The sequence below is a fragment of the Anastrepha ludens genome, chromosome 5, assembly GCF_028408465.1.
Source record: "Anastrepha ludens isolate Willacy chromosome 5, idAnaLude1.1, whole genome shotgun sequence".
Classification (NCBI taxonomy): Eukaryota; Metazoa; Arthropoda; class Insecta; order Diptera; family Tephritidae; genus Anastrepha; species Anastrepha ludens.
The window spans coordinates 122,303,853-122,328,125 of NC_071501.1; the positions used below are offsets into that span (position 1 = coordinate 122,303,853).

The 24,273-nt window shown below is 36.4% G+C and overlaps 1 protein-coding gene across 2 annotated transcripts in view; it reads left to right on the forward strand.

Annotated features, from left to right (window-relative positions):
• LOC128864305 (uncharacterized) overlaps positions 1–24,273 on the forward strand; it is a 173,064-nt gene that overhangs the window by 21,245 nt on the left and 127,546 nt on the right. For both annotated transcript variants that reach the window (XM_054103906.1, XM_054103907.1), the window contains exon 2: positions 17,380–18,317. In XM_054103906.1, the coding sequence (XP_053959881.1) occupies positions 18,206–18,317 (112 nt within the window). In that variant the 5' untranslated portion in view covers positions 17,380–18,205. The remainder of the gene's footprint in view (positions 1–17,379; positions 18,318–24,273) is intronic.

Below are 24,273 nucleotides of genomic sequence, written 5' to 3' on the forward strand. Positions count from 1 at the left end.
ACGGTGACGGGCATGAATGTGCCGCATACGAATAAATAAAAGCGGTTGGAAAGCCGTTGTTGGTGGAGGCAAGTGCTGTTGTTGCCGCCGTTGCAGCTGCATTGTTTGCGAATGCAACTACTTATTGTAAATCAACACCACTAATTGTGAGAATGAATGCAATGTGAAAATCTCAAATGCGCAAGACGACGTGTGGACAAAAAAAAATTATAAAAAAAATAAAAATAAATAAAACAAAAGCACAATAAATGTGAATTAAAGCATATTTGAACGTATGCACGATTTTCTTTTCATGCCACAGCACCATTCCTTAACGTGCTGCAATAATACACCGGAAACTGCCAGTGCCGCCGACTCGACAACCACTGAAAGGCATTTCCGTGTGCGCTAATTTAATTTCCAATGTTAAATGAAATTCATGTAAATAAAGCAGTTGGTGAAAAATGGTAAATTGTTTAAAAACGCAGACAATCCGACTTTTCCCCTTTGCCTTGCTGTTAATGTCATTGCAACTTGTGTGTATACATACACATGCATGCACACACACACGTGCACTCGCCCAACCCCTATTGCGACTTGTTAACACATTTCGTGTTAACAACAGTTATTCGACGCGTTCGCACTATTTTAAACGCTTACACGCCATGACAGACTTGGCCAGCATATCGAACACTCATACGCCCCGGCATGCCCGGATGAAAATGTAGATGTACATGTATGTATGTATCTATGTATATGCAAGTGTTTGTGCGCAGCGAGAAAAATCGATTAAGGCAATTGTGGTATCAAAGCCGCAAACCACCATCAAAAATATATTTACTCTTACGGGTAAGGAACAGTGGGCGAACTCAATAATGTGTAAAATTTCCGTAATGAATTCATTTCAACAAAAACGCAAGTTATTAAGTAAAATATTTGCTCATTAAAAAGTATTCGCACAAATTACGTCGTATGCAACGGCAGTGGTGGTGAATTCATGAAATATCTCCATTTAATTATAAAATATGTCTGTTGCAATTTATGTCTCTGGTTGCACTTACATACGCGGATACTTGGACCTGAAGTGCATTGGGCTCAACTGGGATTATGCGCTTGCATATAATTGAATTACTAATCAGTAATTCATTAAGGATTACAAGGCAGCATTGCTTTATAGTTGGTTTGGTTGTTGGTTAGGAGGTCATAATATTATGTACAGTACTTATTATAGGTGTGTGCGTGTGTGTATTGAAGGATTTCAGGCTATCCTCTTATCATTGTGTGCAGTTGCGGCTGAGTAGTGGTGAGTAGAGGAGGTAGATGAGCATTGTTGCGGTTTAAGTTTACAGAGTAATCGCCTTAAGGGTGAAAGATTAGTATATTCGAAGCAGACGTTAGGATATTAGACTTCGTGTAGGAGGTGTGTCGAGAGGTTCAAGGCTTGTTGAGAAATGCATTGCTTTATGGGCGTCGTTTGAGTGAGTAATTACTAATGGAGTTGATTTCTAGTGTGGACTCGTTTGTTTGCGTGGCTACTGAAAGCCGCTAGGTTGTGAATCAATTTTATTTGCTGATTATAAAAGGTCTTTCAAAAGACACGCCTAGATGTTGTTTCTAAATAAAATATATAAAAATTTAGATTCAATCAGGTTTTACTATTTTGTTTTCAAAATATTGCTCTTAACAATTACATGTCAAAAATGAGAGACTACATAATTTAAATGTCCACCATGAGTCCGCCTGCAGGTAAAATCCGCCAAACGGTCGATTTGTGGATGCCTAATGGCTGAGAACGGCGATATGTCGAAGTTGAATGTTTTTCAGCAACACTTTGCGCTACAGCAGTAATATTTTCAACAAAGCGTCTAGTTTTTGGTCTACTAGCCCTTTTTATATATTTGTCAGAAACGGTTTCTTCAAATTTTTTCACCAACCTTAATTGGTGACTCATTCCGATGATTATTTCTACTAAAGAATTTACGAATTTTGCGATTTTTTGTTTTTAGAGCTGGACAATTTTAATAATAAGTTTCAATAATTTTAGGGCAATGCTTTGTCGTGTGAAATTGTACTCTGTCTACTTGGCAAATATCCAAGATTACATACAAAAGGTACCGTCTAGGAATTATTTACTACTGACACTGAGCATAACTTTTGAATGATCCTTTATATGAAAAAATTTCTAATTCCCTGGTGTTAAAGGGCGCGTGAAAATAAACACAAACCAGATTGTACTGACGACCATCATTGTGACCATATGTCTGGCAGAGTGAAGGAATGTAGATTTTACATATTTATTTTTCACTACTAACACAGTTCTGTTCAAAATAATAGTAGTGACTTTCAACATTAAACAACAATAAATTGTGGTATTTATTGGAAAAAAAAAATTATTCAGTAATTTTTTTTACCAAAAATTGTTCATTTCATACAGCCCATCCATACGGTTAAACTTTTTTATTAAAATTAAGAAAGAAGCAGCCCACAAAAAGGAGAAGAAGCTCGGCTAAACACTTAAAAGAAGCGTACGCGTCAATTAGTTATTTATATTTTTAAGAAAAAAAAGAAAAACAAATATTTAAATACAAAACTCGAATAACTCACTGTTCAAAATAATAGGAGTGTTCACAAGGCTTAATAAATCAAATAATAAAACAATATTTAGCTACTATAATTATTATTAACCTCAATTTTGTATTACTGCTGCGCATCTGCTTGGCTTGGAATCGATGAGATCGCGACACCTTTTCAGTGGGATTTGCTTCCATGACTCCTGGACTGTATTATATAGATCTGTGGAGTTTGAAGGTCTACGATCGGCAACATTCTTTTTTATATCCGTCCATAGACTTTTTAGAGGGTTAAGGTTAGGTAACTGAGCAGGTCACGAAATAACCTCAACTCCTTTGAATCGGAACCACTACTTTGCAAATTTCCTGTTTTGGGTCGATAACTTGCTGAAAAAACCACTTCAATGGTATATTCCATGCAGAATGTGCCAGCATTACATTTCTTTCATCTAAAATTCCCACATACACCTGCCTGATCCATTGTTTATTTTATCAAGTGGATTGGTTCAGCGCCATACCGTCACTTTCACACCACCATGTTTGAATGTCGGTCGGTTCTTTTCTATAGTTTCCGAGTATATGTCGATCGTCTTCTCTGGCTGTTTTACGTTTGCGAGCGAGTTTTTCTGGTGTGTGCTTGTACGACAGACTGTTCGTTATCATTTGGTCAGAACATCCTAGTATTTCCTTTATTTCTATATGTTTTATCTTTTTTCGAAGATTTTTTGACACACTTCTTCGCCTAATCTCTTTGCATGGTTTCCTATGAGACAATGTCCTGTGAGGGCCCCTACTAAGGTCCTGATTTGAAGTCTACTCACTATGCCCTCTACTGGGCATATTTGCCTAGCAGTTGCACAGGTATTGACGCTAATCCATCTTTGATTTACAGAACTGATTAGTACGTCTCTAATAAGGAGTTTACAAGTTGCGAGAGGTACCCCCATAAAATTAGTTATGTTTGGCATTCAGGTACCTTCTCTTGCAAGTTGGTCAGCCTTACAATTCCCTGGTAAATCTTTGTGGTCTGGAACCCATAATAAGATGATACGATATTGTTTGGGCATCTGGTGACAACGTAAGATACTCCCTGATGCTGTTTGGAATGCATCCAGGGCCCGTGGGGCAGCTTGGCTGTCTGATAGAATGCAGATATCTGTTGATGATATTCTGCTTCTCTCTAGCCATTTTAAGGCTTCATGAATAGCGTTTATTTCCGTTCACTACAGTGATCCGGTAGTTTAAGGGGTTCTCTGATAAAAAGCTTTTCGCACTATAACCCAGATCCTACACCAGTGTCCATTTTAGATCCGTCCGTGTAGATCTTAACGGGTGTGTTGGGTGTTGGATCTTCTTCAAGCCATTCCAGTCTAGAACGGATTTTCATTAGGAATTCCTTTCCGTATAGGAGTCTAAGATGGTTGTATGCCCATATGTGACAGTCTTCCATTGTGAGCTCGCTTTGAGCCTTAAAGCGGAACAGGCCGCTGAGTATTCCACGTTTCCATATAGAAGAATGCGTCTGACGACAGCAGTATAAAGCCAATGAGCAACCTTAGGTTTAATTCCACAGGTCTTACCTAAACCTCTCTTACAGGAATAAAAAACGGGGTTCACTTTTCTAACTCTTTCTAAAATGTTTGACTTCCATGTCAATTTTCTATCTGGGCGGCTCCACCCCATTCAATTACCAAACTCGTAGCTGTGTTTACCATTGGACAATCGACAGTCTTTCTTCTCTAGCCATCAACCTTCTCTATTACATCAACAGCTCTGGCTGGTTGTCGATATTTGCCCCTTAGAGGTCTCTCAATGGTACCAAAACAGAGCTTTAGTGCTACCTCGAAAGTGCCAGAGTAGTACTTCAACCATTTCACCTACTTACCTGAATGCATGTATGAAGATTTCCTCGATCTCAATCAATATAAAGCTCGTCGTATTCATAAATTGTATAGTCTGATAAGACTAGTCTGCCATGACGATAGTTTTTACTTATTCGAAAATATATTCAAAATTATCGGATATCCAATCTAGAAATTTAATAAATTTTTAACAACTTTCGACTTGATTTTTAAAGAGTACAGCTTAAGCCAATTGAAATCTTTGTATGGTTATTGTCATTGCCATAAATTTGCTGAAAACACATCAGAATTATTTATATGGCACTTAAAAGCACTTCGCCAATCAAAATTTGATATTTTTCAATAGCTTGGAACATTTTTTATGACTAGATAATCCACAGTAATTACCGATTGGTTTAGTGAAGCGAACAGCCGATAGGTGAGTATGAAGCGTGCATATGTACGTATGTATGGGTGTATGTATGTATGGGTGTATGTATGTATGTCCTATATATGCCAGTGCATGCAGCACTTAAAAATCACATTCACCGCCACAACAAATGCTGTCAACCTCAATTTTAACACAAAATTTGCGAGCATGAAAAAACGAAACGAAATTTGTTATTTTCGCTCAATGGATTCATTTGTTGTTATTAATACACATACACACTTAGTTGCCGCTGCACATTTGTTGCATTCCCACATGTGTTCGTGCCTCTTTCGAATGCGGCCACTTAATATGCACCACTTAAAATGCGCCAACGCGAAAATTGAGAAAATTATAATTCGAGTGCAGCAAAAAAAAAAAAGAAGAAAACTAAAAAAAAAAAGAGTTGTTATTACAACGAATTGAAAATCATTAAATGAGCTAACAAAAAGCTAATAAGTGAATTGTATTTCGCTGGAAACTCATAAAAAATTAGACAACTGAAAAAATTATAAAAGACTTTGCGCCTATTTAGTGCTCATTGTTTATTTTTATTTTGTTTTGCTATTTTGTGGGGAAGCTTAAATTTTGTGCGGTTGTAAAACTGCAGATGGATGCAGCAAGATGTTGAACAGCCGACATAAATTTGAGGCAGACGTTTACAGCAGACAGAAACATTAAAAATTGCATTCATGCGAAATAGCGTAAGCATGTGCGTGCGTATGTGTGTGTGTTGTGTTCGTGTGTGCATTTCCTTGTGTTTACATTTGCGCATAATTTAGTTACATATTTACATATATGAATTTACATACAGCTGAGTGTATTTTGCTCATTAAATTCGAACGCATTTGCTTTGTGGCTTTATGCGTTATTCCTTACGCGATCCTTGTTGTTGTTGTTGTCCCGCTTTTGACGTCAATACATCAAGAGCAACAAAACAAGGAGTAATAAAGCCTAAAGCCTAAAACAACAACCTCTATGCGGCGGGTTTTGTGTTTGGATGCGCTAATTTTCCATAGCCAAAAATAAATTCGCATCGCAGTTGCACGAACAAATAAAAAATATTGCATTGCCCATATGTTTTGCATGGACAGGGTATATCAAGTATCAGTTGCTTTATCAAAAATTTTTTTTTTATTTATTTATCACTTTTTTATTATTATTATTTTGTTTTGTTATTAAGTTCTCGCTGTTTTTTTTGATGAAAATACAACTTTATACTGAAAAAATGGTTACAAATGCATCATTGAAAGTATTGCCCATCGCTGGGTACTACTTTTTCCCATCTTTCTGGTAGATATCCTATACCGTCGCGGTAAAACTGTATATCTTTTGAGGCTATCCACGGATCAAGCCATTTTTTGATGTCTTCATATGAATGGAACTGCTGGTCAGCTAGACCAGGTGCCATCGACCGGAACAGGTGAAAATCGGACGGTGCAATATCTGGAGAATATGGCGGGTGGGGTAGGATTTCCCATTTCAGTGTTTTCAGGTAGGTTTTAACGGATTTGGCAAGGTGAGGTCGAGCGTTGTCATGCTGTGGAATCACTTTTTCATGCCTCTCCGCGAATTGCGACCGCTTCTCGCGCAGTGCTCGACTCAATCGCATCAATTGAAGTCGATACCGGTCCCCAGTGATGGTTTCGCTTGGTTTTAACAGTTCATAATAAATAACACCAACTTGGCCCCACCAAATACATAGCATAACCTTCGCAGCGTGAATATTCGGCTGGCGGCATCTATTGACGAACAGCGGGAACTTAGCTGCGCAATATTATTATTTTTTTTAATGTTTTTTTTTTTTATTATTTTGTTTTGTTATTTTTTATTATTATTATTTTATTGTCTTTTATTATTACTATTTTTTTTAGTATCTAGTTTTAATTATGATTTTATATAATTTTCGCTGACATTTGTGCATAACTCTGGCTTTAGCGCACCAATTCTACGCCGAATTTTATCTTTCCAAAACTGGAACATTTCTGCTTCAGCGCTGGGCCGTGAAAAGCAGGAATTTGTTAAGAGTCGAGAACTGAAAATATTCAGCTATAGAAAAAAAAGCATCAGCTGGAGATATACTATCGTCAATCATCAATTGAGAGAAAGTAGTATCGTTTTCTTGAGAGTAAATAAGTTTCTTTGCATAAACTAAATTTGCGCCATTTCTTAGTTTTTTATTTAAAATTTTTTTTATTAAAATCGTTGACCAAAAATAAGCTTAAATCTGAATTTCGGACAAGGTCTAATAATTTTTTCTAAATATGTTTGAGTGAGTTTTTTCTGACACTAATTATAAAAATAAAACTTTGGAATCTATATTTTATATTAACTTTATTTAATGCAACTAAGCGCGTGGAACGTAAAACAAATGAAAATTTACGAGGTAAAGAGTATACTATGTACAGATGTCTCTGACGAACTGCCTGTGTTTTTCTTAAGCTGCTCCCATTGCAGTTATGCAAGCAGGGACGATGACTAAAACGAAGTGGGTGGTGTTGGTGCTAGGGACAGCTTTGCTAGTGTGAGCATAGAATGGAATGCGTAAAAGCCTTTGTTTTTGTTTCAATAGTGACATTACTAGCGGCGAAGGCAACGCTTAATGGGAAATAAGTTGGTGAGAGATGAGTTGGTAGACAATAAAAATATGAGCAGGTACGAAAACAGGAACGCCGCTAAAGAGAGATCTTGTTGGCGGTCCGACCATTATATTTGAAAGTAGTGAGCCAAAATATCCCTACGTATGAAATTTAAAGACAAAAAGTTTTTAAACTTTACATCCAATGCGGATCTGTCATTTTAACTGGTGTAATTTTGACAGCTAATTTTGAAATCTGAAAATGTTTATATATAAACATAGAAGCATACAAAATTCTGTTTATTGCAAATTTTTGAGTATGTTGACTTTTGGCCAAATATAGGGGCTTGTGGCCTACAGTGCAACAGCGATATTTTCAATAGAACGGCCGGAACGCACTGGTAATTTTAGGTCTTTTACTGAGTCAGTCAATTACAATTCCCGTTCCCTCAACAGTCGGCTCTACGTTAACAGAACGTCCCGGATTTATATGAATCTAAGGACTGTAACTCCCTCGTACATGTATAGGGAATGTTTAATGGCACAACAATAACAACTAAAATTTTGCGATTAACTTCTTTACGTCTGGCTCTGTTCTAAAACTATTCATAGTTTATCGAAGTTGCGACTTTTTACAGATCCTCCATTTTTGCACTTAATTTTAATTATTTTTATACGGTTATCATGCGAAATATAAATCATTTTAGTACATTATAGATTTTTTATTTTCTAATTCTTTTACACGTCAATGAACTGTTCTAGCTGCCAAAACAAAACACAGCTGAAAAGGACACTCGCACTTTAAATACCCTGTACTTGCGTATGCAGGCACTTAAGAAGTGTGTCACAAAATTTTATACAACTGTCTGCATCTCTCACTTCATTTCTGAACTAATTTCAGTTTTGTCGATAATTTTGGCGAATTATGGCAGTGACATATTTGACTTTAGTGCGAAGAGTGGCAAATATTCTTGGTCTTGAGAGTCGTTGAGGTGCGCATGTATGTACATATGTGCATATGTGTGTATGCATGGAGATTGATGTCATTTAGCAATTTGTGAGCATCTGACTTTTTGCGACGCAACGTTTTTATATGCAAAATTTTTGTGCAAAATTAATATAGTTTTTTCTGCAAATGCGTGAAAGTTATTTTTTCATGGAGGCGGAGCAGGGATTCCTAAAATCTTTTTTGGCTAATTTGCTGTCAGAAGTCTAAACATCAATTCTAAGAAGTCTTATGTATGTGTGTGCAAGCGACGAGGGGGGCTTAAGGTGCTAGATAAAACTATTTTTTATTTGATTGTGAAGTTCAGGTCGGTGTGGAAATTTGTTTGATGCATTGTTTTTGTGATGGACGCGTCGGTTGAAATATACGCCTGTTTCTGATGTATATTTATGCGCTCACCACGGTTCTGGGGTCCAAAGATGCCCATCTCGCCTGAGTTTTGAAAAAAATTGTTGTAGAAATCCATAAGAACTACTTTTGGGTACTTTTCTCAAAAACCTGATGTGCTTAAGACTTTAGCCCGATATTAGATTTTTTGGAATACATTTTTTTTTAATTTCAAATTTTTATGAAAATTTGCTAATTTTATTTATAAATTTTTATGAAAATTTCCTAATATTTTTTTAAATTTAAAATTTTTATGAAAATATGCTGATTTTTTTAAACTTGTCCCTAGTTTAAAATTTGGATTCATATGGCTTTTGTAGTAGAATATATTGCATTTATTTTCACGGAAAACTATTGTATTAAAATTAATTAAAACATAATAAAGTGCTGTAGTTATGAGATACACTGGACACTCATTCAAAAATGCGATTATTTTATTCCATGGAAATACCAAGAACTGCGAGCTCTACTTCCTCATCTTTCATAGATTTATAGTTGCACAATGAAGCTGTATTTTCTATTATTTTCTTCTTTAGGAGATAAAGGATTCCACTAAAGTTTTCCAAACATTTCTAGTTTTAACCATACCCTCAGTTCATTAAACGCTTTTCGAGTTTCAATGCGAATAGTCTTTTCCAAGTCATCAGTGGTCTGTCTCTGCTTCTCGTTCCTTACCCGCAGGCATATAAAGGTGGTCAAATTGATTGCAGCACTTAAATTTTTCTGTTTTTATAATAATTCCAGCTCGAAAATAATAAAGTTTTTTGTCTAGCTAAGAAACGCCTTGCTGATAAGACTGAGAATACCTGCTAATAAAATTCGCTTTTAAATAACATTCAACCAAGTTTGTTTTAGGCACAGATATGTACCTATAAATTTACATATATACATATTCAAATATGTATGTACGTTTGTATGTATGCGCCCAATTAATCTTAAAGACAAATATTTATAACAAAATTTTTATTGCCTACTTTAATTGCTGACGCTGGCTGGCGTTGCCCCTTTTACTAAATATTTTCATGTCACTATTTACAGTGACACACGTCACTAAGTTGCCACTACGCGTTCTCTTTACTAACACACTTATGAATTTATTTTACACAAGGTGGCGCAAAATTAATAATTCATTAAAAATAATTTTTTAACTAAATACAAACAAAAAATGATTTTGAATAATGAAAAAGAAAAAAAAAAAAATGATTTTGAATAATGAAAATCTTTCTTTCTTGTTTTTGAGTGTTGAAATCTTGTTTTTGGTTTTGAGTGTTGAAATATTTTTTTTGTCGAGAGTTAAATTTGTTCTTCAATTTTACGCGCTCCACTGCTTGTTTGGTCATATACAACAGCTGTCTAATTTCCAAGGGTCAAATGTGATTGACGTACATTTACCAGGTGTATACCTATGAAATGATACTTTTTTTTAATTTCAAACGTTTATTAACAAAAAATGGTTACAAATTTAATCTTCAAAATAATAGCCATCGCTAGCGACACATTTTTCCCATCTCTCAGGCAGTTTGTGGTTGCCGCGCCAAAAAAATTGTCCGTCTGTGGCCGCAAAACAATCATCGAGCCATTTTTTGGCTTCTTCGAGAGAATTGAAGCGCTGCTCGGAAAGTGCGTGGCCCATCGATGCAAACAAATGATAATCGGAAGGCACCAAGTCTGGTAAGTAAGCCGCATGCACCAGCGGTTCCCAATCGTACGTCTCCACCAATTCCCGGGTCGCTCTTGTTCGATGTGGCGGTTCATTTTCATCAAGAAAAATTACTTTGTGACGCCGATCGGCATATTCTGGGCGTTTTCGGTGCATAGGGCTTCAAATAGGCCAATTGTCGTTGGTAGCGTGCATCGTCAACTATTTGACTTGGTTTTAATAGCTCGTACCAAATCATACCACGCTGATCCCAGAAAACACACAGCATTGCCTTGCGGCCGAAGCGATTTGGACCATACGATAATTTACGCTTGGGATTGGGGAAATACATCCATTTTTCATCACCCGGAACGATTCGATGCAAAAAGGCCCTCCCTTTGAACCGGGCGAGCAGCATTTCGCAAGTGGTTTCACGATGTCGGCAAATCGTATATTAGTTTGAAGGCACGAAATTCGACATTTTTAAGAGCGACCAAAATGCATTGTTGTGTGAAACAAACAATGAACTGAATATTGTTGACAGATGACAGACGAAAAAAACAAGACAAGGGAAGGTTTAAAAATACTCCTAGCGACATCTATGGACTAATGGCGGAAAGTCTCACTTCATAGGTATATACCTGGTACAAAAAATATGAATCTTCCGAAAAGGTTTCCTTATGAATTATGCCTCCATTTACACGAATTTTGAATCTTCCGATAGGGTGATTAATTTTGTGCCACATTGTAGCTGCTTCTTTACGCGCTTAGTATGCGCAAATGTTTTCCTTCAGCGAAAATTATTCCTCCATTTACAAAAATTTTGAATCTTCCGATAGGGTGATTAATTTTGTGCCACCTTGTAGCTACTTCTTTATGCGCATAAGTTTTCCTCCAGCGAAAATTATTCCTCCATTTACAAAAATTTTGAATCTTCGATAGGATGGCTAATTTTGCGCCACCTTGTAGCTGCTTCTTTATGCGCTTAGTATGCGCATAAGTTTTCCTCGAGTGAAATTAAAAAAAAACATGTAGCTGCGATAGTTGTGTTATAAGCATACATGTAAACTACATATAAATGATTACCTAAATCCCGAAACTCGTGACTCATTGCACCAGCCACGCGGATAAATCCATAACTGCCGCTGTAGTTGTCCCTACTAAAGCATAGCAGCTACATTCATACACACATACATGCACACTCGCACATGCATAGCCGTCACGACAATCCGACATGCTGGTCATATTTAAGAGCAGATTATTTCTTATTGTCAACACTTTTATGCTTTCGTTCTTTTTATATGCATGCCAATATGTGTTGGTGAGTGCTTTGCTGCGCAAGTGTTTGCAGTCGCAGTTGTCAATGTTTTCCAACCTCAACCTCTGCAGCGTATCTTGTAAGTGAATACTTTTATTTATAGCAAATTTCTCACACTCATCCGAGTTGAGTGCAATTTTCGAATTTTCAATGTTGTCTTTTATTGTTCCAAGTGACATAAGTACACACATGTATACATGTGTACGAGTGGATGTGTGTACACTCCATAACGCTTCATTTTCAATTTAATGTGTGGTGGTTGTTGCTGACATAAATGCATTTTAGCCTTTGTCTTTATTGTTAGCTTCCGGCCGAGCTCTCGTTTCTGTCGCTGGCTGCTTCATTGTGGGTTATCACTATTTTTGTAGTGATGTTTTTTTTTAATTTTTTTATTGTTTTCTTAATTTAAAAAAATTTTTGTTGTGAATATTTTTTCCAGAATTTTTTTTTTGTATATTGTTTTTAAGTTGTTTTTTTTTTGTATTTTCTTATATTTTTACAACTTTTTTTAAATGTTTTTTTTTCTATTTTTCCTTTTTAGTAATCTTAATGTCCCATTGCCTGCCCGCTTCTTAGCGGCAGAGTCCATCGGCCTGTTTGTGGCATGTTGCGCGCCTAATGAACAGTAAATTTATTGGCAGTTAAACTGCCGCTTGCCTCTCCAGACCCGCGTTGGAGTTACATTTATTTTCGTTCTTGTATTCGCGAGCATGTCTATATATATGTATGTATGCCCGTATATATGTATGTATGTCTGTTGCTAATCAGAAAGGGAGACGCATGTAAAAATTGTAGACTTGATGTGAATTTTTTGTAACGTAATAAAGTTATTATAAAATTAACGATGTGAGCGTGAACTGCTGTAATAGCACCCATACATATATACACACATACACATACATACCTACACACACATACATACATACATAGACACATTTATGCACTACCAAAAATATCATCGATTCGTGCAATTTAAAACACGATTTTCTCACGGATTATAAGCTTGTAAATGTTAGTTCATTATAATGTCTCTTCTATTAGTTAAGGGCTTAATCTGCGCTCAAATTTTAAATTTATTAACCATCTCATCCGGCTTCTATGAATCCTAAAGATTTTATCTTACCTTTGGAAATTAATGATCACTTCGTACCTTAGAGCTGATTAATTTTTAATTTTAAATGCTCCGTTCTGCTTTCAGCAATACACACGTAATACTAAAGCCACACACGACAGATTTATGCAAGCACATACACACACCCTTACATATATACATACAAAAAGCTCCTCGGAGACTTCAACTAATGAAATATTCATTTTCTGAACTTCGTAATTCAATTATGCGAATTTTTAATGCAAGAAAAGTTGTACGTCTTTTACGAAATAAGCTCTTCTGCGCTGTTGCTGCTGTGAGCTGCGCAAAATTCACACAAATTAAATAACCAAGTTACGTACACAAGTACATATTTATGTATTTATGTGTGTGCGTGATGTGTCCTCTTAATATGCAGAGTTACCCAACTTCCTTTTTGCCCAATACTACCCAGACAGCTTCCGTTTTTCTCACCTCAAATGATTTATGCAGGCAATTCACACATAAATTTGCTTTGCGTTTATTACTTTTTTGTTTTTATTTTTCTTTCCTCTTACATACATATCTATGTTCATGTTGCAGTTGCATTCCGGCATATCAAATGCATGTCGCTCTACCAAGTGGCTATTAATGTCACAAAATCCGATGACACTTAAACTAACACCTTTTATAGTGCATTTTTTCTCGTTTAACTTTAATTGCATTTCCCCATTTCTGAGAATACGAGAATGCTTCTCTCGTTGCACCAACAAGAAAGAAGATCTATGTGCACGCTTCATGCAACAAATTAGCTAATTTCGTTACGAACACCTCGTTGGGCGTTAGGTTGCCTGCCTGCCTTGCTGCAGTTGCTACATATGAAAATGTCATTAGCGTCTTTCACCAGGTTTGTTGTGGCTTCATTACCGTGGCAATAGCTAAATTTATTTCCACCCAGAATTAAAGTATGGGCGGATGTCACCTTGAGTATTTAAATGAGAGAAAATGTGCGGCTATTTTTAAAAAGCTCTAAATCTCAGGGCGGTTGCTTGTAGTAGGCAGGAAGTTTTTGGGGCACATGTGTACGTATATATGCATGTGTATGTGTGTGCGTAAGAATACATGTATGATCCACTTACAAATACTTGGTACGAGAGCTATATCCGCACTGTTTTTAATAGCTCCACAATTTGTTAAATTTAGAGATAGAAAATATATATTTTTTTATTTAGCGGCTATACATGAAAAATCAGTTTGATATATAAGCGTTCTTTTGAAAAATTCTATCGCCAATGCATACAGCTACTTACTCATTTTAATCTATTTTCGGTTTAAATTACCTTCAATTGAGAATAGCTTATTTACATATGTAGATATTTTGATTTTTACAAAAAAAAAATGTACAAAAATATTTTTTTAAAATATATTTTCCTTTTGATAAAGATGCAAGTGAATTCATTTTTTTTATTTCTTACAACATCTCTAAATTTTATCATAAATTATTTTTTCAAATCTAGCTCGAAGCTCGCAGTGTCATAAATGTTCTCCAAGTTCCAATACTCGTACCGGAATTCCTTAGTTTCATATACTCAACAATCCAAAAGTAGTTCCATCCATGTGTTAGGCCCGGATAATTTTAGAAAATTTTCTATAGACAGTACTTTCGAGCCATAATAAAACATAGTGAAGAAATATTCAGAAGGTGTGGCTAATATCAGATAATAACTGGCTCTCAGCGCATATGAAAGAATCAGCTGATTAGCTGACGTAATCGGGATTATGACGGCGGTTTGTTTATGAAACAACTAAGATTGTGTTTGTGACATACGCAACAAATCAACACAGCCTTCGTTTATGATGCTTCGTCGGCTGATTGGGCGAATGGTAGGCGAAGTTACTCGCTCAAGTTCCTTTTTCACCATAGCCGAGGGGAAAACTTGGTAATCTTTCATCCTTCATAATAAGATGTTCAACATACAAATAAAAAAAAAAGTTTAAATGAGTTGGTCCACATTAAACTAGTTATTAAGTTATTATGGTTATTGCTTTTGAGTACGCTTGAGTTTATTCATTAGTAGAGTACCCAACAGCCCCAATTTGCTTATTAAAATGTATTTAAAGAGGTCTTTTGCTAGCGACTATCAGCTCGTCAACCACTTAGTGAGACTCAGATTACCACATTTGCATGCTTGCAAGGCATTTCGCAGAACTTAGGGATGACTACATTTCATGTCTCGTTTCATTAATATGCTGAGAATTGTAGATAATGAGAAATTTAATGAAACTTAAGCGAGGCTGAGGCGATAATTCATCATTTGTCATTTATTTATTGGGATGAGCATTTATTGGTACTCTAAGGCAAGAGGCTGCTTGTATTGTATTTTTCTGGCACTTAGGCTGTCAATAAATGATTTCATAAGAGTTTTGAGGATTACTGGTAAAAGCGTGTACTGCGACCAATTTTGGTCCTATACGAGCTCCTGATGGGTTTTATTGAATAAAATATAACAATGAGATCAAAGTACTAATAAATGGTCAAAACATATTGCGATTTATGAAGGCGCAACGTCGTCAATGGCTTGGATATTGGCAACAGAATTGCAATCAAGACGTTTAGTCCTCGGAGTTTGGGCAGCAGAAAGCGCTGATGGCCACCTAGAAGGTGGACAGATGATGTGTAAGATGGCCTGCGTAGTATGAACGCTTGAAGAAGTCATGCAATGAACCGAAACGTGTGAAGCGCAATAACAGAGAAACCATTGGCGCATCCCACGCTGAAAATGCTGTGATGATAATGATGGGGGCAAGCATATTTAGCTTTTTACAGCAAAAAAATTTAAACATCTTTGCATCTTTCTGAAGCAATTCCGAAATTATTGAGAATTTTCAGTTCTTCAATAAAATATTTTTTGTAATGATTATTTTCAAAGGCATATTTCTGGAAGAGTTCCGAAATCATCGAGAATTTTCAGTTCTTGACTAAAATATTTTTTTCGCAATGGCTACTTTCAAAGACAAATAGTTCTAAGTGTTTTTTGGATTTCAGTTTCAATGTTCACCACTTTGCTTCTTTTATTCTATTTCTCCTCGCATTGCTTATTTGTTGAGATTTGTTATGCCAAAGTAATAATTTGTAGGGTAACCTTCCTGGCTTCCTGCCGCTTTGAGTTATTAAACAGACACTTAAACATTTTGCTTGCTGCAACACCCAGGCTGTCAGACCCGATTTCGCATGACACTCACTGGCTGTTCGTTGTTTTTGTTACTATTCTACACAACACCTGCCACATGAATTCAAACGCACGCACGTAAACGCTCACATCCACACATATTTATGCGTAGACTGGCGTTGTGGCGCTTGGCCCTCCATAATTTGCGCCCAACATTTTTCACAGCAAAATTGGGTCAGCCTGGTTGTTTGGTGCTGCTGTTGGTCCGCTGCTGCTGTTCTGAAAATGTTGCCGTGCGTCGCATTGACAAGTTGCTGCTCCACTTTGTGTGCTAAAACTGCTCTAATGTCGTTCGTCACTTTAGCTTTATAATTTTATATGTGTGCGTGTGTACGTATTTGTTGTTGCGGCTCCTGCAATTTGTCAGCGCTGCTGTGTGTAGCACTTCTGAGTGTGTTGCGTATGCATCGTGCAGGTTTTTTGTTGATTTTTCTCGTTTTTGTTTTTACAGCTTTATTTTGTTTATTTTTCCATTTCGTCGGCTGTTCTTTTTCATAGAGGGAATATTTTTTATTTAAATAAGCTGCTTTGAAGCTGTTTGAGTAGGACCAATTGGGCGACAAAATGTGTTTTTAAGTTTTATGCTTTTAGCCATTCAATGTTGCCTGTGGTAATGTTAAAAGTTCACATGGAAATTTTACAATTTTCCCAGAAGGCGGTAAAGTGAAAATGTGTAGTATTTATTATGGCGTGGTTTGTTGTTTGGCTTGGAAAGTAATTAATCTCAGAAGAAATATTACCAATAAAACACAAAGTAATTGGGTTGTGAAAAATTGTGTGGGAAAAGGAAGGAAGGGCGACACATAGAAATGTAGTTATTTGAGAAATATTTTCGGACTTGAAGCAGCGGTTAACTGGCATGCATAGAACTCAGCGATTAGACTATAGCAATTGAAAATTTTACTTCTACTAACTCTCATGGAAAGAATCAATACCTCAATCCCTAAAGTTTGACATCCGAAGTAAAACTTTTTTTATCTTAACGGTAATATTTATTTCCCGAACCGAGCCGAAAAATGCATCCTTTAGCGAAAGCTTTGAAGCTACAGTCAAACCTCACAGTTAGGTTACTTATTAGTATGCGGCTGCTAAAAAACATATTTTTAAATTTGTTGGGTATTCGGTGCACTCAAACTGATCCAGTTGTCAGCTGATAGACAAATGATGCTTGTCACGTGACACCAACTGTCAAAAAAATGCGACATTACGCGGTGCTTATCCTTTAAAAGTTGCTTGATACAGGTTAAAAATAATCGTTTTCGCGGTTAGCGGCAATTGGAAGTGATCGTTGTTGTTGCATTTTTTAGAGTAGTAAATAGCTTTCTTTACTTCCAGCAATAAATGTTTTGACAAATACAAATATATGCCTACATGTAAAATAATAGAAAAGTGGTCATGAAATCGTTGCAACTGCATTGAAAAATATTTAAAAAAAAAGTGAAGTAAAAATTTATAGCTCGTTGCTCGAGACGTTGGCGGTGGTGGCGCATTGAACTTGTCAATGTCAGAGTTGTAAAAAAAATGAGCAGCAACAAAATCCATGCAGTAGTAGTCTAAGAAAATGTAAACAAATCTACATAACGACAAAGTGCAATCAATGTCGATGCCGAGGCGACTGTCAATGTGTGTTGGTGTTGGTGTTGTTATGGGTATAGCGCATGCGTGGCCGCATGCCGTAAATGTTCACTTGTGAGACAGACGTTTGTTTGTGCATTTGCCGCCAAATGATCGGTTATTTTGCAAAATGAATTCAAAATTGCACGCCTGATTGCCGCGTTGAGCGGAGTTCGTTGATTAGTGCGCGGGCGCAAGTCATCAAAGTCAGCCGTCAAACCAAACAACCAACAAACGACAATCAACAAACGATTGTCGACAAGCGATAGCTGACAGTTGGCAACATCCGTCCATTCTGCGAACAGCTGCGAACAAATATAAACAAACAGTTCAAAAGAAGCTTTGTTGCACAGTTACACATTGCGAATGTCGACGGCTTTTCAAAACTGTTCGAAGTCGAATAAATGGCAAATGAAAAGCGTTCGGCTTCAGTTGTGCCGGTAATTGAAAGAAAGTGAATTGTGAATTTTCGCGTTATTGGCTGTGGATTTGAGTTCCGTTTTGTGCTGTTTTCGACAAGTGATTGTTTGTGAGCTGTGGCGGCGTAATGGGTGCGCATAGCTCGAAGGAAAAATTGTCGCGCTCATATTCCGAGCGGTATATTCATACACAAGTAATTGAACGCGAACGATTTGGCAGTTTTGGGAAGCGTACGAAAGGTGAGTAAAGAGTTTGGGGTAGTGAGGTGAAATTATTATATTATAAGTGCGCGATGACAGGCGTATTTTGGCTCATATTGACTTAAGATTTTGGTTGAACTATTATTATTTTATAAATATGATAAATAAATAGTGTTGAATTACATGCAGATGCATTAAGAATCGACTTTGATAAAAAATATGAAAAAAAATTCTGAGACAAAAATTTTAGTATAGGAGAAACTAGGATATAATGGAGGGTTGTAGCTCGACCATAACACTTTTTGTGGCCTCTAATCTTCATAATACCTCATCATCTAATAGATAGAATGATAGAGTTAAGGTTAGAGCTTGATTCGGCTGGGCGTATGTGTCTTTCTTCTGACCCCACTAGGTCAAGTTATTTTATACTTCTCCAACGGCTGACCTATCGACAAAAAACCCGCAATCCTTGGGATTATGCTTTGCACGAAAGGCATTGGAGTGGAACCCTCCCACGTAGGTTAGGTTAGGTTATGGCGGTAGTCGGTCTGCACGACCAACTCACTTAGACCTTACAGGTCGGTTGTGATGCCACTATGCTGCACTGGAACCCCATTTACCTTCCTTCGTGGAACCAATTTGTGGCTCTTATGGAACGTAGAGTTGATCCCAACCTCACTACAGACAGCTCTGTAAGATAATTAAAAAAGTATTTACCTAGACAACCTGCCCTGATTTTAGCTAGGGCTGGACAATTGCAAAGGAAGTGCTCAACTGTTTCTTCCTCTTCCTCATCTCTAGAACTTCTGCAATATTCAGGGGAGAAAACTCCTAGTCTTAAGAATGCCTGCCAAATAGCCAATGACCGGTTAAACAAGCCACGACCTTCGAGATATTGTCTCTTGAGAAACTAAGCAATTCTTTGTCCTTTTCTTGTTTATTTGCGGCCATAGTAGCCTAGCTGTTACTCATGTATCTTCATCTCTCCCTTACCTATTGGCCTCTTGGATAATGTTGTTTTTTATTATTAGTTTACTCGGTGCTGAAGGTATGGTATTTTTATCGCTGAGCTGTTGAAGAGAAGGTACTGCTCTTCTGGCTAGCTCATCAGCTGTACAGTTTTCCTGAATATCTCTGTGCCCCAGAACCCAAGTGAGGCTGACCTTGAATACGACACTAATAGCATTTAGGGCTGGCCGGCATTCCTGTGCAAACTGCGATCTGTGCAACCGCATTCGTTGATTTGATGGCCGCTTGGCTATCCGATAATATATTTATAGTCGTTTTTGTTATGGCATGCGTATTTAGATATGTAGCCACTTCTTTTATAGCTAAAACCTTTGCCTGACAGACGCTGCAGTAGTCTGGTAGTCGAACGGATAGTTCCAGTCCTAATTCCTTCGAGAAAACTCCATAACCAACCCTATCGTCTAGCTTGGAACCCTTTGTATAAAAATTTAATTCCCCCCTTCTCCATGGCCTTGGTGTCTGCCACTCCTTTCTTCACGGTATACTCGTCTTGAAGAGCCTTTCGAAGGTGAGTCTAGGAGCAGAGTAGTCTATTTCTTGTTTGTGACTATTCAGAGAGTGCAAAATAGAAGCGTGGCCACAGGTCTTTCCATAGCGCCATACTTTTGAGTCTGAGAGCCGAGGCGGCGGCCTGATGTTCCCCTACCAGATTTAGGGCAGGTAAATTGATTAGAATTTCCAGCGCTTTTTTTGGGGTTGATCACAAGCCTGGTAGACCAAGGGACACCCGAAGCGAACAGTTGAAAAGGAAGCGAGAAGCATCGGGAAGAGCTGGCACCGATTGAAGTGCATTGTCAAAAATCGCACAAGATGGCGCGCAGGCGGGGTTGATGCCCTATGTCCCACGAGGGATTAAGGACCTGAAGATTAAGATTTTCAATATAAAGAATAAATAAGAATTTCAATATAAAATAACAAATTTTTTAACAAAAGCCATATGAATTGAAATTCCAATATTTGTATGAAATTTAAAAGATTTCATCAAGGCTTGCGCCCTAATACGAATTTTAAGAAAACCTTTGCATATACAGTTTTATAGTCCATTTAATTTTAGAAAAATAAAGTCAAAGTTTAACTGCCTACTAAATTCGAGAGCTGCAGCTTTGCTAGCCTCAAAAGTTCCCTTGAACGCTCTCGATATACCCGTAGCTAGAAGCATCTCGCAACTTTGCACGTGCCTACACTGTGAAAAGTGGGGAAATGTTAAAGAAAATTTTATTAATTTACTAAACCTCGCACAAAATCTAGATATTTGGTTTATATACTTCTTGTTAAAGAATGAAATATATTTTAGAGCCGAATGCTGACCTATAAAAAAGTCACTTAAAAAATCTTCAAACGACAGAAATGAAAATGTTGAAATGGCTTAAAATAGCACCGATTGAGCAAAAAATACAAGAAATTGTCTTCGCTGGTATGTCCAGAGGAAGCCTGAGTGAGATGTGAAAAAAACGGGTTAAACATCGCTACGCCACCGAGGAAGCCAGGGCGATCCCAGCATATGTCCATGGACGCAGCAAATCGAAAACGCCATGAAACCTGCGAATTTAAGCACCCAGACGAGCCAGGATCGAAGAATCTCGATAAGCAAGGAAGAAGAAGAATACAATATATAGTTTCAAAAATGAATTAAAATTATATTGAAAAAATTGAGAAAAATATTTTATAATCACAAAGTGCGTGGACTTTTTTGTCGACGGTTTATAAGCCTTTGCGAGCCTTCCAAGCAATACAACAATTACAGTTATTTACTAATAGCCTCTCTCGATCAACCTAGTATATGCAAGGTGGCGCAAAATTAATCATCCAATTTTGCTTTGAATAAAGTTTTGTTTAATAAATAAACAAACAAATAATTTTGAATGATGGAAATCTCTGCTTTGACCTTCATGCGCTCCATTCCTTGACTGCTGGTATACTGCAGCTGTCTAGTACTCAAGTGCCAAATTTGATTGAAAATTTGCAAAAGTTATAAGTTTTCCGATATATAATATGTATATAATTGGCGTGTACACCCGTTTTGGGTGTTTGTCCGGGCTCCTCCTCGTATTTGTGGTGTGCGTCTTGATGTTGTTCCACAAATGGAGGGACCTACAGTTTCAAGCCGACTCCGAACGGCAGATTTTTTTTATGAGGAGCTTTTCCATGGCAGAAACATTGCCTGCCGAGGGGCGACCATTATTAGAAAAATGGTTTTCTTAAGTTTGGTATTTCAACGAGATTCGAACCAACGTACTCTCTGTGAATTCCGAATGGTAATCACGCACCAACCCATTCGGCTACGGCGGCCGCAGTCCGATAGTCTAATTAATTTCCACCTCTTTGTGTAATTTTTCCAAGATTTCAACAAATCCATACAGTCCTTACAGAATAGTTTGGTTCGACGATCATTCGTAGCGTTGAGAATTTCTTTAACTAAAACTAAAGCAATAAACTGGCTTTATTTGCAACTTTTTTGGAGCTTAGCTTTTCCGGCTATGTGGTTTCGAAGATCAAAATTTTAATGTACGTTATATGTAAACGGCCTTAATTTGCTACTAACTCGCTGAACATAGACGACTCATTCGAATCATTTGACCTACCATTAAAACAATAGGCTAAATCATATGTTCGTCCTAAGAAAATAATAAAAATTGGCTTAAATGTTCGTCCTAGGCAAATGTCATGTATTTGGGCATAAGACATGTTGTAATATCTTGGTGGGACTATTTAGAAGTTACTCATAGATTATTGATATTGCCGTGGAAACCAAAAAGTTTCGCATCATTTGCCTGTTGCGCCTATCATTGATCAGTTCTGAAAAAGTGCGGAGTAGTGAGGAATTCGGCAGGCAAACCAAACTAAGTGGTTATATTTTGGGATTTAATGAGGTACCCGGAATTTCATAAGGATTACTCTTCCACCAAATATAGTTAGTTAAGCTAGAAATGAACCTGATTGCTACGTCAACGAAAGAAATTTTTGTGCAGAGAATGCGGATTTTCATGAGAATGCAATGTTCATACATACATACATTCAGTATATTATTCTATTTTTCTTTCACAGTCGGCCAGCAACAAAGAAAACTATTTAAATGCAAATGCCAAGAAATCTGAATATCAAGTATTTTTGAATAGTAATATCACAGAGTACAAATTTGGGATTAGAAAGCATTCCTTTGTTTTTTAAGTTAAAATCCTATTTGAAATACCAACTGTGTACAATTTTTTGATATTCTATTTTAGTACAGTAGGTTCTGTTTTTGTGCGGTTTTGAAATAGTGCGGTTTTTTTTTTAAATTACAAAATGCATGTCGACCTATCGGGAATTGTACATATAAACAAAAATATAAACAAGCAAAAACTCATCACAGATTACATCAGAAATGCTAACCCTACAAGTATGGAACCGCCTGCATAAGTATCTAGATCAGACGTGTACTATTCCCCAAGTGACGAAAGTGATTTTACGCCAAATCCTAAACGAATGCGCAACATGTGGGTATTGTCTGATTCTATTTCTGACTTAAATTTATTTTTCGATTCTGACGTTTCTTAAATAAAGATATAATTTTCAAAAATACAATATTTTGTTTATGCGATTTTATTTAATTATTTCAGATTCGTGCGGTCTATGGAACGTATCTATAGTTATAATATGGGACTAGTGCCCATTTTTTATGCGATTTTATTACATTATTTCAGATTTATGCGGTTCTTAGCACTTTTGAAACGTATCTATCGTTTTACTATAGAACTGGTAGCTTTTTTTATGCTGTTTTTTTTTATGCTGTTTCTTGCGGAACGTATCTACCGCATAAAAACAGAATCTACTGTACTACGCTTTTCTATTTCTAATTCGAAATAGAGAGTAACAAAAACAATTTTTTTAAGATAAAGAAAAAACAAAATTTAAAAATGTAAAGAAAAAAAATTAAAAAAAAAATATAAAATTAAGAAAAAAAATTAAAAAAAAAATAACGAAAGGAATTAAAAAAAAATTAAATAAAATAAAGAAAAATATTTAAAAATATAAAGAAAAAAATTAAAAAATAAAAATAAAAAAAAGTTTAAGAGAAAAATTAAACCAAAAACATCAAGTAATTTAGATGTATTCAGCCAAAATATTTGTATCTTAAATAACTGAGTTCCTAATCATTTCTATACGCAGATGTTAATGTATACATATCTAACTTATGTATATTCCCCCTGTTTTTAGTGCATTTCCATTAAATCAGTTCTTAAAAGTTCTTCAACTCAGACCATATTTTCTTGCCTGCCGCACAGTTGCACAATTGCCAATCAAGAAAATAAATAATTTTGCTTCTGCATCAAATGGACTTTTAAAAAGAAATATTTGCTTACTCTAGAAAAGAAAAAAAAAACGGAAAAAACTTTGTGAAATCACTACCACATTATTCCATTCACCAGAACCACTCGACCAGCTGCAACGCAGTGTGCCACGTGCAACATACAGCCATGCAATAAAGTTTATTTGCATATGCCAAAAGCAGCGTCCGCGCAAGAATATTGAAAATGGCCAAAAACAAAAGCAAAACAATAATACCAGTAACAGAGAAATTATATTCGTGCAAGTTGTGCAAACAGACTTATTTTTTTCCTCTTATTGATTGCCAGAACTATTAAATTTTTTTCAAGCACATATTTGGTACTCCACGCATAAAAATGGGGTACACAGCAAGCGCATGGAAATTTTTCAAATTAATACCATACATAAACTGGTGTCTGAAAATATCGTTTAACCCTTTTCGAAACTTCGATTTCACTTGGTTATGCATAGTGCGCTAAGCTGACTGAAGCAATCCATCACCAGTTTATGCTTACCGGAATAAATGTGCGCGGTAATTAGAAATTAATAATTCAGCAAAAACTCTTTCCAATTTTCTTTATATTGGAATCCAATTATATACAAATTTAGTAATTACCTCATGACCCAATTCAGTTTAAATTTCTAAATTAGATCGCCA